This window comes from Haliotis cracherodii, unplaced genomic scaffold (assembly GCF_022045235.1).
Source record: "Haliotis cracherodii isolate W230 unplaced genomic scaffold, xgHalCrac1.p SCAF_7, whole genome shotgun sequence".
Taxonomy (NCBI): Eukaryota; Metazoa; Mollusca; class Gastropoda; order Lepetellida; family Haliotidae; genus Haliotis; species Haliotis cracherodii.
The window spans coordinates 18,389,975-18,403,808 of NW_027266330.1; the positions used below are offsets into that span (position 1 = coordinate 18,389,975).

Consider the following 13,834-nt stretch of genomic DNA (forward strand, 5'->3'; position numbering starts at 1 on the left):
AGTTGAAGTGTTTGTCACTGTGGTGATTTCTCCAAATAAGTCATCTTCTCAGGGACAGTTTCTACACTTGTAGATGTGATGACACATTAGTGAACTTGTTATCAAGTCCTTGAAGATATGTTATGATGTAGTAGTGGGTCTGGGGTTTGTTTATACAGTGGGAGTCGAGGAACTGCTAACCTAAGGGGTTATTCCCCAAGTGGAAACAGTTTCAGGTGATAAAACACCTCAAAGAAGCAGGAGGTTCAAAACTGTTATTATCCTTTTTCAGTCCCCTTTAAAACATTTTCTCCATATTGTTTCCAGGCTTGCATCTTGCGTCTGCTCTTGGACCATGTGTCGTCTGCTGCCCCAGTCATGGCAGACGGGGCGGCCATTGTGGTGGGCCTCATTATATGTGAAGTGTGCCGGAGCCTCACCTTCTCCTGTGCCTGGGCGTACAACTACTGGAATGGTAGGTCCACTGTTATGTTTCGGTATGGCTGGTAGGGGTTATAAAGTAGTGATCCTGATGTACGTACACAGTGAAGTCCCTCCCCTCCATGTACCTTGAGGGGGACCGCCTCTCTTCTAGTGGTAGAGCTTCCGCCTGGAGAGCGGAAGGTTTGGGGTTCGATCCCCGGCCGTGTCATACCAAAAGATTTTCAAAGACTGTACTAGGTGTTACCCTGTCTGGCGCTCAGCATTAAAACAGGGACTGGTCAGCTTGGAGTCAGCATATTGTGTCTGAGTGGGGTATTCATGTTAAACTGTGGCATGGTATCTGAGTGGGCTAGCACTATAAATAGGCATCAGTCCGGACTAGTACAAGCAGATTCAAAACACTGTTAAACCGAACTCACTCACTCCTCGTGTACCTGGTCAATCTACTACTTGAATCACTGTCTCATGGTACTTTTCCTTGTAGATTTCATGAACACTATTTATTTAGTTACATTAGGTAAATTGTATGTTTCAGGGATGAAAGTCAGAAGTGCCACCATGGGTCTCTTATACAAAAAAATACTCAGACTGAAGAGTCTTAAAGACAAAAAGATGGGTGAAGTATGTTTTTTGTCGGTGTTGACAAGTCGACTTTGCTCAAATTATTATGTACAGTTTCTTTCCAAGATCTTGATAACACATGTACAATTGTTAGGTTTTGCGAAATAAAAAAACATGAATTATCTCTTCATTCAAGTGTGTAATATTTCATTTATTTGATTCAAATAAATTGTGAAAACTCAACCACCATCGAAACGAGATCTATATGCAGTTTTAATTAACTCAAGTTGTTTGTGTAATTATGAACACATTTTTTTCAGCTAGTCAATTTATTCAGCAATGATGGTCAACGATTTTTTGAGGTGATGGTAAATGGCCCATTTATCATGTCTGGACCAATCATATTCATCGCAGGATCGGTATATCTTGGCTTTCTGATTGGCCCCTGGGCTCTGATAGGATGCGCTACCTATGTTATATTCTTTATTGTGTTGGTAAGATATTTCTCTGTGAAACCAAGATCAATTATTTACTGAATTATGATTTATTCAAGTTATATTTATTGTGAGTTCTAACATCTCTAACATCTCTTCGCAATAGGTTAAGTTTTAAAGAAGTAGTAAATGTATTTCTGCAGGCATGACAAGAAAAGATTTTCACATTATTTTTATCTTCTTTTTTTTATATCTGTTAACAATTTTTACTTTTTTATTTTATTAAATTATGAAATAATGCATTGCCTTGTACTCATGTGTGTTCAAAAACTTGTAAAAAAAAGTGAATATGATCACTATTTTATCTGTGTTTTATTTATGTGTTCTCAGCCTGGTGTTTTAATTTGTGTTGCAGAAGTTTGTCGCTGATTTGAATGGATACTTTAGACAAAAAGCCGTCACACTTACAGGAGAAAGGGTAAGCTGGACACTGTCCAAACAATCAAATAGAACAATTCATGAATTGGATGCCAGTGTATGCCAATGCAATCAGAGATCAGAAAACAAACCTTCAAAACCAGTATTAGCCAATCATATGCCCAGATTCTGTAATAGGACACTTGTGCAAGTCGGTTAGAAACATGGGGATAGGGTCCAATGAAAACAATGAAATGTCAGAATACAGGAATATTATGAAATTGTTAATTAAATGTCTGAATACCACTGAATATTGGGCTAGGACACCAATGTTAGCCAATAAAATGCCAGAATACGTGCATGGCATGCCAGTTTAAATTTAATGTCTGAGTATTACTAATTAGAGGGGTAGGTCACTAGTGTTAGCCAATTATCACAAATGTATTCTCAGGTCCAAACTGCCTCACTAAATACATATAAATTTGCCTGCTTATCTCGAATTAGAGATAAAAATACATAGTGCTATCTTGAATCTTGGACTTGATCCCAACCGTGACTTCACTATTAAATTTGTTCCCTTATCTCAAAGTTGGCATTTGCCACATGAACAGTTTTGAGAAGCGCAAGTATGGTGCCTTTCCCAACATGTCTAATGTCACTGTTCGCGTACAGTGCAATTTAATCCAATAGTACAACCAATTAAATCTGATTGTAATGTAATCTTTATTGGCAAGTAAAACATTGTGAGCAGACATGAGTAAAACCATGGCGGAACTTCCTAAAAGATAATCAAAGTTGGACTAAAGGAATCAAAGCCGTGTGATGCTATTCACAATATCCCCACTGGGAATTAACGAACTTGAGACTAGATTGACACTTTGCTGTTTTTGTCAAGTGGACAGACTAACTAGTGATTGCCGCTATGTGTAATCAGGAACTTGTACACTGTATATGAACTGTCACTATTGGTAGTCATTAATCAATTGGTCATTACATACGCATACTGTGTACTTACTTTCTTGTGTATGCAATTTTATGCTATGTATCTATAATACTCTTACTTGATATCTCTGAATGTTCAGCCTTGTTTTCTCGAATGTTCGGATATCTCGAAGTTACAACACGGTCCCACTAGGTTCGAGATGACAAGGTTTGACCGTTCTATGTATCAACATCTTTTGGTGTGATGCTGATCTGAGATGATACCCCGACCTTCTCTCTCCGAGCAGATGCTGTATTCGTCACACAACAATCTTTGGGACAATAATCTCGCTAACTTGCATCATGTATAAGCTGTATTTTTTACCTACTTCGTGAAATCATCTGTTGAATATTTGTCTCATCTCTGATCTACTTTCCAGGTGAGCCTGATGACTGAAGTGTTGACCTGTATGAAACTTATCAAGATGAATGCATGGGAAAATGCGTTTTTTGGCAGAATCAGCAGTAAGTTATGTCATGTGTGTATATTGATGCTCATGATGTCAATCACTGGATTGTCTGGTCCATACTCGATTTTTTAGGGACTGTCATCATATAGCTGGAATATTGCTGAATGCGGCATTAAACAACTAACAAACTTGACTTTATGTAACAAATGATATATATGGGATAACACTTTCCGAGTAAAGTACAGATTCTCGGACTTTTAAAAAAAAATTGGGCGGGGAGGGGGTTTGAGTCCCATCTGGGATTCGAACACACACTGCCTGAGTGAGGCACCTAATCACCAGTTTGTGTTCAAACTCAACTTGATATTTGTTCCTGGAAAAGTACTTCTTGCAAGTTTAAAATTAAGATTGTGTCATATGTAATCACAGGTTTAGTATAAGGTATGACAATAGCGATGAAAACATGACTATATGCATGTGTGGACTGCATTATATCTTAAACAGATGAATGAACAGATGTATGACATGTACAGACATTTACGTTGATGACATTCTGGCCATTGTTAGAAAGTCTTCGATGTGCTTCAGTTGTTGAACAATGCCCATGCTGACTCATTGTAAGAAATATTTGGGGCCAGTAGACCCAGTTGTCTAAGTTTCTGCACTTCCCTTTGATGAGTTGTGTCCCTTGGCTCTGCCAGGATCTGCTGGTTGTGGGTTTGAACCCCAGATTCACCCTGTTTGTGATCCTTGGTTTGCCAGCACCATACTTGTGTTTCAGGGGTGTCACCAAAGTGTTAAATGTTTAGGAGTTTAGGCTTTCTTCCCATGTCAAGCCTTCACAGTGTTATATAACTGAAATGCTGTTTTATTTTCAAGAAGGGGCGGTCGGGTAGCCTAGTGGTTAAAGCATTCGCTCATCACACCGAAGACCCGGGTTCGATTCCTGACATGGGTACAATGTGTGAAGCCCATTTCTTGCCCCCCCCACCTCCCGCTGTGATATTGCTGGATTATTTTCTTTAAAGCGGCGTAAAACCATTTTCAAGAAACACAACTCCAATTGACACACAAATTAGTAATTAATATTCCTAAGCATCCTGATTTCCGAGGTTTTCTAGTAATTTTGTACATTGTCGATTAATGACATTAAACATTTTTCAGATAAGCGTCTTGAGGAACAGAGGGCTCTGGAACACGCTTACTTCCTGCAGAGTGTGATGACATCACTAGTTCCCATGATTCCCGTGGTGGCCTCCGTGTTCATGTTCCTGTCGTACATCATGGCGGGCAATAATCTCACAGCCACACAGGTAATGAGCAATCCCGTGAGATTTGATTCGAAACTGTTTCAATAACAAAATGTCAGCCGTGAGAAATGACTGCTCCAGAGATGTGTTCAGCGGCTTTATCAGTCATTTGGATTCAAGACCGCCTCTGTGGTCCAGAGGTAGTGAAGCTCCCTCTCCATGTACCCTGAGGTGGACCGCCTCTCTTCTCATGGTAGAGTGTCCGCCCGGAGAGCGGAAGGTCCGGGGTTCGATCCCCGGCCGTCTCACACCAAAAGACGTTAAAAGATGGTACTTGTTGTTACCCTGTCTGGCGCTCGGCATTAAGGGGATAAAACAAGGACTGGTCGGCTCGAGTCAGTATACTGTGTCTGAGTGAGGTATTCGTGTTAAACTGTGGCATGGTATCTCAGTGGGCTAGCACTATAAATCGGCATCAGTCCGGACTAGTACAAGCAGCTATATAAGTGCAATTATCTTGGACGCGACGTTAAACACAATTTCACCTCACCTCATTTGGATTCCTGTCAGTCAAGTAAGATACGTGACCCTTGTAGAAAGTGTGGTCACATGAAGTCCCTCCGAATCCATATTTATTGTAAGAGACATTTGAAATGAAGATGGGATTTTTCCAAAGTGATCAAGTCTTGTGGTTAAAGCGGTCGCTCAACACGCCTATTCCCCACATTCGTACAAAGTGTTTAGCTAATTTCTGGTGTCCCCTAGTCGTGATATTGCTGGCATATTGCTAAAAGCAGTTTAAATCATACTCACTCACTCTTGTACCCAACCTAAAAGGGTGGGGGTATTAGAGTCGAAGTCGGGGGTATTAGCAGTGTTCCTGTTGGGTTTTGAAACTGCTGGTCCTGGTGGACTGGCAACTTGTGGGGACTGGTAATTTTTAGTCAGTCCCAACTTTCAACAAATAAATGCAATGACGTCATCTCTGAAGTAACTTAGTTAGATTTACACATCATTCACACAAAGTTCAGTCACAATTTTCTCGTTTTTGTTTTGGTATTCGAGACTAAGTCACTACAAATATATATTTAACCTCAAAGCAAAGCGAAATTTTCTTTCCTTGCACAAAAAATAGACAACAAGAAACTCTGATGGTAACAGACAAGCTGACTTTGTTCGAAAAATACTGAATATCCCCAATGTTTTGTTCAACAACAAAGATGTATAAGGTACTTTATTTGCCAGTTCAACATGAATTACCGGTCCAAGCCTAATTTTACAAGTAAAAAACTGGTAATTACCGGTAAATGGGAACACTGTATTAGTGAGCCCTGCTTACTTTTTGCCTTGTTTCTTTTGCTTTTAATCACTGGTTTGTCTGGCCCAGACTCAATAATGTGTGGGCCACAGTGATATTGATGGAATATTGCTGTCTGCTGCTTGAAGCAGCATTCACTCACTCTGATGATGCAACAATCTATTTATGGCGGTGTTCATTCCAGGCGTTCACCCTCATCTCCGTCCTATACTCCATCAGCCTGTCCCTGGCTCTGATGGCCCACGGTCTGCGCACGCTGGCTGAGGCGTCCGTGTCTACGGGCAGATACAAGGTAGGCTAGAATCTGATATACCAAAACAGTTCATAGATTCATAGAGGACATTTCATGTGTCGAGTGAAATATCATGTTATCATGTTTCTCTCATCGAGTGAAGGGGGGAAAGGAGATATTTTCATCTCCCCGTCCTACGAGTTAATGGTTTATAGCCAAACATTTTCAAGAGAATAACAAGTGGCATGAAGCGATATTAACTCCATAAATGATCATCTGTCATTATTTTGCCTTGCCAATTAACAGCCATACCTTCCTTACTTTAGGGAGCAAGACTTCCAAAGTGTTAAACGTCTAGAACCTGCATCACTTTGAGCTTTCCTCCCAAATTAAGCTACACATGATATATCTGGAATACTGTTAAAAGTGGCGTTATGACCTACTCACAATTCTCAGGATAACGATTTCACAACATAAAACACACAGTTCACTTTGAATGCAAGCCAATATTTAGGTTTTGAAATTTTTAGGATGGGCATCGAATGCTCAATAACATCTGAAAATCTGAAAACACCTGACATTGTAATTAAGAACAGATCCTGTTACATTTCTCTACACACTCCAACCATTGAGACAGACATGACGGCACTTTTGGGAAACTATGCGTCGAGATACAATGGAGGATGTCGTATGTTTCCATGACAACTAAATACATTATTTTGTGTTTGTGGAGTTATATATGTAAAGCACGGTGTGCACACATTTTGCATAAATCTCTTATGTGGATTTACACTGAATGCACACAGGTTTTTGTGTTTATACCTCCATAAACAAAGAAGATATTGAAGTCAATTCTGAAAGTCATCACCTCTGTACTCCATCCCACACCTAGACCTGCGACCCTTAAACCCGAATCTGTGCCCTTCCGCATCGCCCTCCCATTCATAGAAAAAGCCTCCCACATCATCAGTTTGCTTTCTCTGTTATCAACCTGTAATTAATCTTAAGACAGCATATATTTCCTAGTTTACCTCTCAAAGTTTGAGTCTGGGCACATGGTCAATAGTGGTGTAACGATTTGGCGATGCAGTATTGTATCACGATACAAGTCCCTCGATACGATACATCGATTTACGACCCCTGTATCACACGATACATATGATTCATTTCATGACCCGTAAAAGGCGGCTATGCTTGTCGTAAGAGGTGACTAATGGGATCGGGTGGTCAGATTTGCTGACTTGTTGATGCATGTCATTGTATCCCAATTGCGTAGATCGATGCTGATGATGTCAATCACTGGATTGTCTTGTCCAGCCTCGAATATTTACAGACTGACATCATATAGCAGAAATATTACTGAGTGCGGCATTAAACAACAAACAAACAAACATTTCATGACAAGTTGTATTGATGTAAGACATGTGAATAGTAACAGAAACTGTTCAACCACCAGCTTGTGCATGAGTTTGACGTAAACAGCATCACTGTCACAGTGCCCTCTACAAATATGTTTCTTCCCTACAATATCCCATCTTTGATTTCTGAATTTAATAATAAACTTTTCAGTGTTGTGATTCACCTGCAAAATGAAAGAATATCAAATTGTGAAATAAAAGGACTGTGTGGGGATATGAATCGTATCTCACCCATAGTATCATGATATGTGTCGTATCGCGACCCCACCATATCGTTACACCTCTAATGGCCAAATAAGAAATCACCAAAGACCAGACATTAAGCTGTCCGTCCACAAGGTGTACGTACAGAGGATATGGTTGTCTTGATACCTTCCTAGTTCTACCGGCTTGGAAGTCATTGATAGGCATGTACAAGTTGGAAGAGCAAGAAGATTCTCCTGTTGAAGGGGAAAGAAGTAGCCGTGGAACATTGTCACAAACAATAAAGGAATTTTCCTGTGTTTACCCTCTAGGAAGTCCTTGTGATGGAGGAGATTCAGAGCGTGTGTTCTCGGGACCTGAGTGACGAGGGTGCAGCTGTCACCTTCCACAACGCTACTCTGGGCTGGGAGTCCGATAATGACGATGACGGTATGAGTTATAAATTTCATAAACTTTTTGTCAAATACAACTCTATGCGGAAGAATTTATTGGATTTTTGTTCTCCTTTATCAAAACTTAGCAGAATACTTTGTTGATCTCATTGAAATATGTTATTTAGTTATGTGTGACATGTAAAAGGAATTATTATCGGGAGTTGCTTGGGGCAGCAGATAATTGAAAAGATTGTTTGGAACATTACAAGAAGTTGGGGAGGATTTTGAAGTACATATGTAACATTATGGACTGTTTCATCATTAGGATATCAACACCAGGCCTGTATTAATTCACTTTGGCATGATATTGTAAATAACAATTGTAACAAGTTTCTGAGCCCTTGATGGGATTCAACCACAGACCTTCTGATCCGAGGTGGACACCTTGTCCACTTGACCAAAGAGGTTAACCGTCAACAAGCTGACAGGGTAAGGATGTCATCTGTGAGAGATGACTCCATGCCCTGCTACACTATGATGTGTCTCTATATAGTATGGTCACACTGGACAATACAATATATACTAGTATTACTTCTGTGGGGTTTGTCATATTTGTGATTCAGGGATAGTTTAAGGACCTCATGTGTTGTGTTTTAGACGATGTGTCTCAAGTGGAAGTGATCCCTGGCATCAAGACAGAGGAGATGCGGGAGTCGAAGCGCCTCAAGATGGAGAGAGCAGTGTCGCCCACATTTGAAACTGTGGAGGAGGAAAATGGGGATATCGTAGATGGCAGCACAGTTGGTCTGTTGGAGAGCGTGTCTGTTATAGAGAGAGCCTCGCAACTCTCACAAGTGTCACTCAGGATTCAGGAGGTAATGAAACTTTCATGTTGATGATGATGGTTAGGATGATGATGACGATGGTGACAATGATGATGATGTTGTTATTTAGATAATGATTTATTGTTTGATTGATTTAAAATCTGAGTGATGGCCATCAGCTGTTGTTGATCCTCACTCACTCACTCACTCACTCACTCACTCACTCACTCACTTTCTCTCTCACTCACTCACTCACTCACTCACTCACTCACTCACTCACTCACTCACTCACACTCACTCACTCACTCACTCACTTTCTCTCTCACTCACTCTCTCTCACTCACTCACTCACTCACTCACTCACTCACTCGCTCACTCTCTCTCTCTCTCAGTCACTCACTCACTCTCACTCACTCACTCTCACTCTCTCTCTCTCTCACTCACTCACTCACTCACTCACTCACTCACTCACTCACTCCTGCTGTCTGTGTTTCCAGGGCCAGCTGATAGGAATCTGTGGCATGAAGGGAAGCGGGAAGTCATCCCTCCTGTCAGCGCTGCTGGGACGAGTAAGGAATTACCCCGACATCTGTAGTCAAAATAGCATTCTCACTTTTCTTTCGCATCTTTCATATCCATATGATCCTTCACACTTTCATTAGGGATTATAATGAAAATTGAAAAAGCAGTAGGCCTACTGTATGAGTGTGGGGGCACCATGGCCCTGGCGTCTAAGGCGCCACAATTTGCTTGGAATTTCGTCCCTTGGGCATGCCAGAGATCAATGTTCGTGGTTTCGAATTCCGGTTTTCCCCAACTATGTTTCTAGGTTCCATACCAGTTTCACCCGTTTCATAAAAGTAATAAACGTCTGAGACTAGCATTACTTCATACAAGGTTACAAGATGTATCACGACTCATGAAGATTCGGGGTAGAATAGGTCTTCAGCAACCCATGCTTGCCTTAGCAGGCGACTATGCTTGTCGTAAGAGGTCGCTAACGGGATCATGTGGTCAGGCTCGCTGACTTGGTTGATGCATGTCATCGATCCCAGTTGCGTGGATCGATGCTGATGATATCAATCACTGGATTGTCTGGTCCAGACTTGATTATTTACAGACCGCCATCATATAGCTGGAACATTGCTGAGTGCGGTGTTAGACAACAAAGAAACAAACAACAAACATGGAGTGTGTGTAGTATTTTTTTTGTCTGCCCAGGGTATCAATTTTTTTCTTCTTTTGTTTTTAATGGAACACATTCTTATGTTCATAGATGCAGCTACAGGGTGGAAGGGTTGGGGTCAAAGGTCGTGTGGCCTATGTGAGCCAGGAACCCTGGATATTTAATGGCACAGCCAAGGATAATATTTTGTTTGGAAATCAATATGACAAAGAAAGGTAACATCTTTGAATTCACATTGTCCACTTTTTAAAATAATTATTACAATAATGTTAAACATTGTTATTTTCAAATTTGAACAGTTCAGACATTACACTGACAATTTGGATTTAGGTTACTTGGTCTTCACAACTGATGCTGCAATTAATACAGCCGAAGACTTGGTTCGATTCCCCACATGGGTACAAAGTGTGATACCGCCGTTATATTGCTGGAATATTGCTAAAAGTGGCGTAGAACTCACTCACTCGCTTTCCTATGACAGTGTAAGAGAATGTACTCCCTATGTTTCTAACCCGCGAAGATCTGAGTTAGAATAGGTCTTCAGCAACCCATGCTTGCCGTAAAAGGTGACTGATGGGATTGGTTTGTCAGGCTCGCTGACTTGTTTGATGCATGTCATCGTATCCCAATTGCGTGGATCGATGCTCATGAAATCAATCACCGGATTGTCTGGACCAGACTCGATTATTTATAGCCTGCTGTCATATAGCTGTAATATTGCTGAGTGTGGCTTAAAACAATAAACAAACAAAGTGCCCGATGCTGTTGTCAGATCCTTATGATGATGCTCAAGTGGTTACAGTGTGTGACATGATGGATTGTGGGTCATCATGATGTGGACAGATGCTCATGCTGTCAACCACTAGTTTGCCTGGCCCAGATTTTCTTTTCCTTCTGATCTTTTTATTGTTTATCAGTCACCATGTAATAGCAGCAATGCAGGAACAACCACTCTGTGAAACCATCCCTCACTAATTCCAACTTCTTTCTTGTGTTTTTACAGATATGACCGTATTATCGAAGTCTGCTGCCTTGAGAAGGACTTTGAAACGTTTGGTGCTGGTGATGGAGTAGAGGTAAGAACACTTACAGAATAGGGCAGGGACGGGAAACTAGGGTACTCAGGTCAGGTGGGCCCTGAATAGGACCTGTTTACCCTCAGGACTACCCTGACCCGTGGTTAGTCGCGTTATGTATTGTTTAATGACAATAACAATAAAATTCCATGGTAACGCCACATGTCACTGATGTTCACATTTCTTTCTGACTGCACCCACTCCTTCTGACTTTTATATATGTGAGCAAAGATAAAGCTTCAGTGAACTTCAGTGTCAGCATAATCAAATCGTTATATATGTGTATCTAACCAGTATTTGTCAAGGCTCCGGTAAGACAATTCCCAATTGGACATTTTGTACCCAACTCTAAAGATCTACAGCAGGTACCCGGGTAGGGTAGGGTAACAGGGGTTGGGTACCCGGGTAGGGTAGGGTAACAGGGGTTGGGTACCCGGGTAGTAAATTTGGACTCGTCCCAGCCCTACCTTACAGATGGTAGCCCAGTCTCTTGTCGTGCTCACCTGCGCCAGCGAGCACTATGACTAATGGCAGCTATTCAGCCCCAGTGTGCAGTGTTAGAGATTAGTGCCCCTTTGAGCTGTCAGTGGTATTTGTTTGGTCGATCAGAGGTTTCAAATTGGTAGATGGATACCCAGGTAGGATCGAGTGAAAGGAGGTAGAATAGAACATCTGGACTCGTCCCAGCCCCAACACAGAAGATATTTCAGTTGCTTTATGGATTAATGTATTTGCAATGAGTGGTTTTCTCAATTTCCTAAAATGAGATTTTTCCTTTCAGTGAGGATATGTTTCAGTGGAATAAATATTTGTTAGGCTAACATTCTGTGTCACAACCATATTGAAAGTATGCAATATTTGTTTTCCAATCACTAAACTGCCTTCACCATAAACATGATCTCTCCTCATAGGATGTGTGATTTGTTATTTAAATAATGTGTGTATTTGTTAATACATATTTAGCATCACGTTTAACTTTTTAAAACCATTTTTATCTTTGATTGTATGGATCCTAGCATCTTCTGTTGTTTGTTTTTTAAAGTATACTTGAATTGATCAGTTAATTTTAATATACATGTACTCTATGTTCACATATAATTTGACATATCAGATTGGAGACCGAGGTTTGACCTTGAGCGGTGGTCAAAAACAGCGACTGAGTCTTGCCCGAGCGTTGTACAGCGACAGTGATGTCTATCTCCTTGATGACCCAATGTCTGCTCTTGATGTCCAGATTGGCCGACACATATTTAATCAATGTATAAAGGATTTGCTGAAAGACAAGACAGTGTTGTTTGTTACACATCATTTAGAAGTAAGTTGATTGTATTTAATAGATGTAACCTTAGTGTATTTGAACTTTTGTATCTGACTCTTTGTCTAAAACATAGTTAATTTTTGTTTTGTTTAAATAAGTGTGTATATTTGTCCATATTGATACCTGTTATTGCCATGCCCATGAAGTGCTTAGAGGTGCCTGCCCTTGGTTTTAGAGAGCCTATTGTATTCCAGACACATCTAGGTTCAGAAGGTGTAATTCAAATTCAAGATTTAACTGCAACATACAAATTTAGTAAATTACTGTCGCATGAATCCAATATGGAGTCTTAATAGATTTCAACAGTCTCCGTATGTCAGAGAAAATCACCTAAAATGTTTGGGTTGGAAAGTAAGTAAGTCGGATTTAAATCTAGCTGTTTGGAAATTGAGGTGGGAGGCAGTTATACCAACTGAAGAAACAACTTCAGAAAAATAAACATATGTCTTATCTATAGCCAGTCCTTCCTGTATTGTGGCAGGGGTCTAAGGCGCCACAATTCGTTGTGCAGAGTTGCGTCCCTTGGGCACACCAGAAACATATGATCGTGGCTTTGAAATCCCGGTTCGCCTGGATTATGTTTCTAGGTTTGTCAGCACCATACCCGTGCTCGTGGGTTTCACCGAAGGGGTAAACGTCTGAGACCTGCATCACTTCGGGCTTTCCTCCTACATTAAGCTGACATGCCGTGATATAACTGGAATACTGTTAAAAGCAGAGTCAAACCCAACTCACTCACTCACTCATTGCAGTGTCATGTTGTATGGTTTTTCTACCTTACTATTTTCAGTATCTGTGTCGCTGTGACTACGTCATCTACATGAAATGTGGGCGTGTCTCTGAAGCTGGTGTCCATGGCGACCTGATGAGTGATGGTGGCGACTATGCCGATCTACAGCAGCTGTATCAGAGCAAGTATGATGAGATTCAGAGGGAGAGAATTAAAGCTGCTGTCGCAAACAGACAAGGTGAGTAGAGACAAGAATGTGCGAATAAAACCCTATCAACGGGACCATAAAAACTCCACTCATTCACACAGACTTGGAGGGGGCAGTCGGGTAGCCTCATGGTTAAAGCGTTTGCTCATCACGCCGAAGACCCAGGTTCGTTTCCCGACATGGGTACAGTGCTTGAAGCCCATTTCTGGTGTCCCCCGCCGTGATATTGCTGGAATATTGCTAAAAGGGGTAAAACTGTACTCACTCACTCACTCACACACTCTTGGAGTACAAGACAACAGGTCACCAGGAACCTATGATGGCCACAAGAGCCGACCAAATGGATCAGGGTCAAACTCAGTGACTTGGTTGATTGCGTGTCATCGTACCACGGTGGTGTGGATTGTTGCTCAAAATACCAATTACTCGATTATTTACCAGCTGTGGTCCAGTGGCTGGAATATTGCTGA

General features: G+C 41.1%; 1 protein-coding gene across 1 annotated transcript in view; it reads left to right on the forward strand.

The window, feature by feature from the left end:
• LOC139448562 (ATP-binding cassette sub-family C member 5-like) overlaps positions 1-13,834 on the forward strand; it is a 73,468-nt gene that overhangs the window by 45,197 nt on the left and 14,437 nt on the right. Inside the window, exons 5-18 of the mRNA XM_071230132.1 lie at positions 307-454; positions 959-1,044; positions 1,305-1,478; positions 1,834-1,896; positions 3,197-3,281; positions 4,391-4,539; positions 5,979-6,086; positions 7,960-8,077; positions 8,680-8,897; positions 9,344-9,415; positions 10,123-10,247; positions 11,036-11,108; positions 12,220-12,423; positions 13,217-13,394. Coding sequence (XP_071086233.1) covers positions 307-454; positions 959-1,044; positions 1,305-1,478; positions 1,834-1,896; positions 3,197-3,281; positions 4,391-4,539; positions 5,979-6,086; positions 7,960-8,077; positions 8,680-8,897; positions 9,344-9,415; positions 10,123-10,247; positions 11,036-11,108; positions 12,220-12,423; positions 13,217-13,394 — 1,801 coding nt within the window. The remainder of the gene's footprint in view (positions 1-306; positions 455-958; positions 1,045-1,304; positions 1,479-1,833; positions 1,897-3,196; positions 3,282-4,390; positions 4,540-5,978; positions 6,087-7,959; positions 8,078-8,679; positions 8,898-9,343; positions 9,416-10,122; positions 10,248-11,035; positions 11,109-12,219; positions 12,424-13,216; positions 13,395-13,834) is intronic.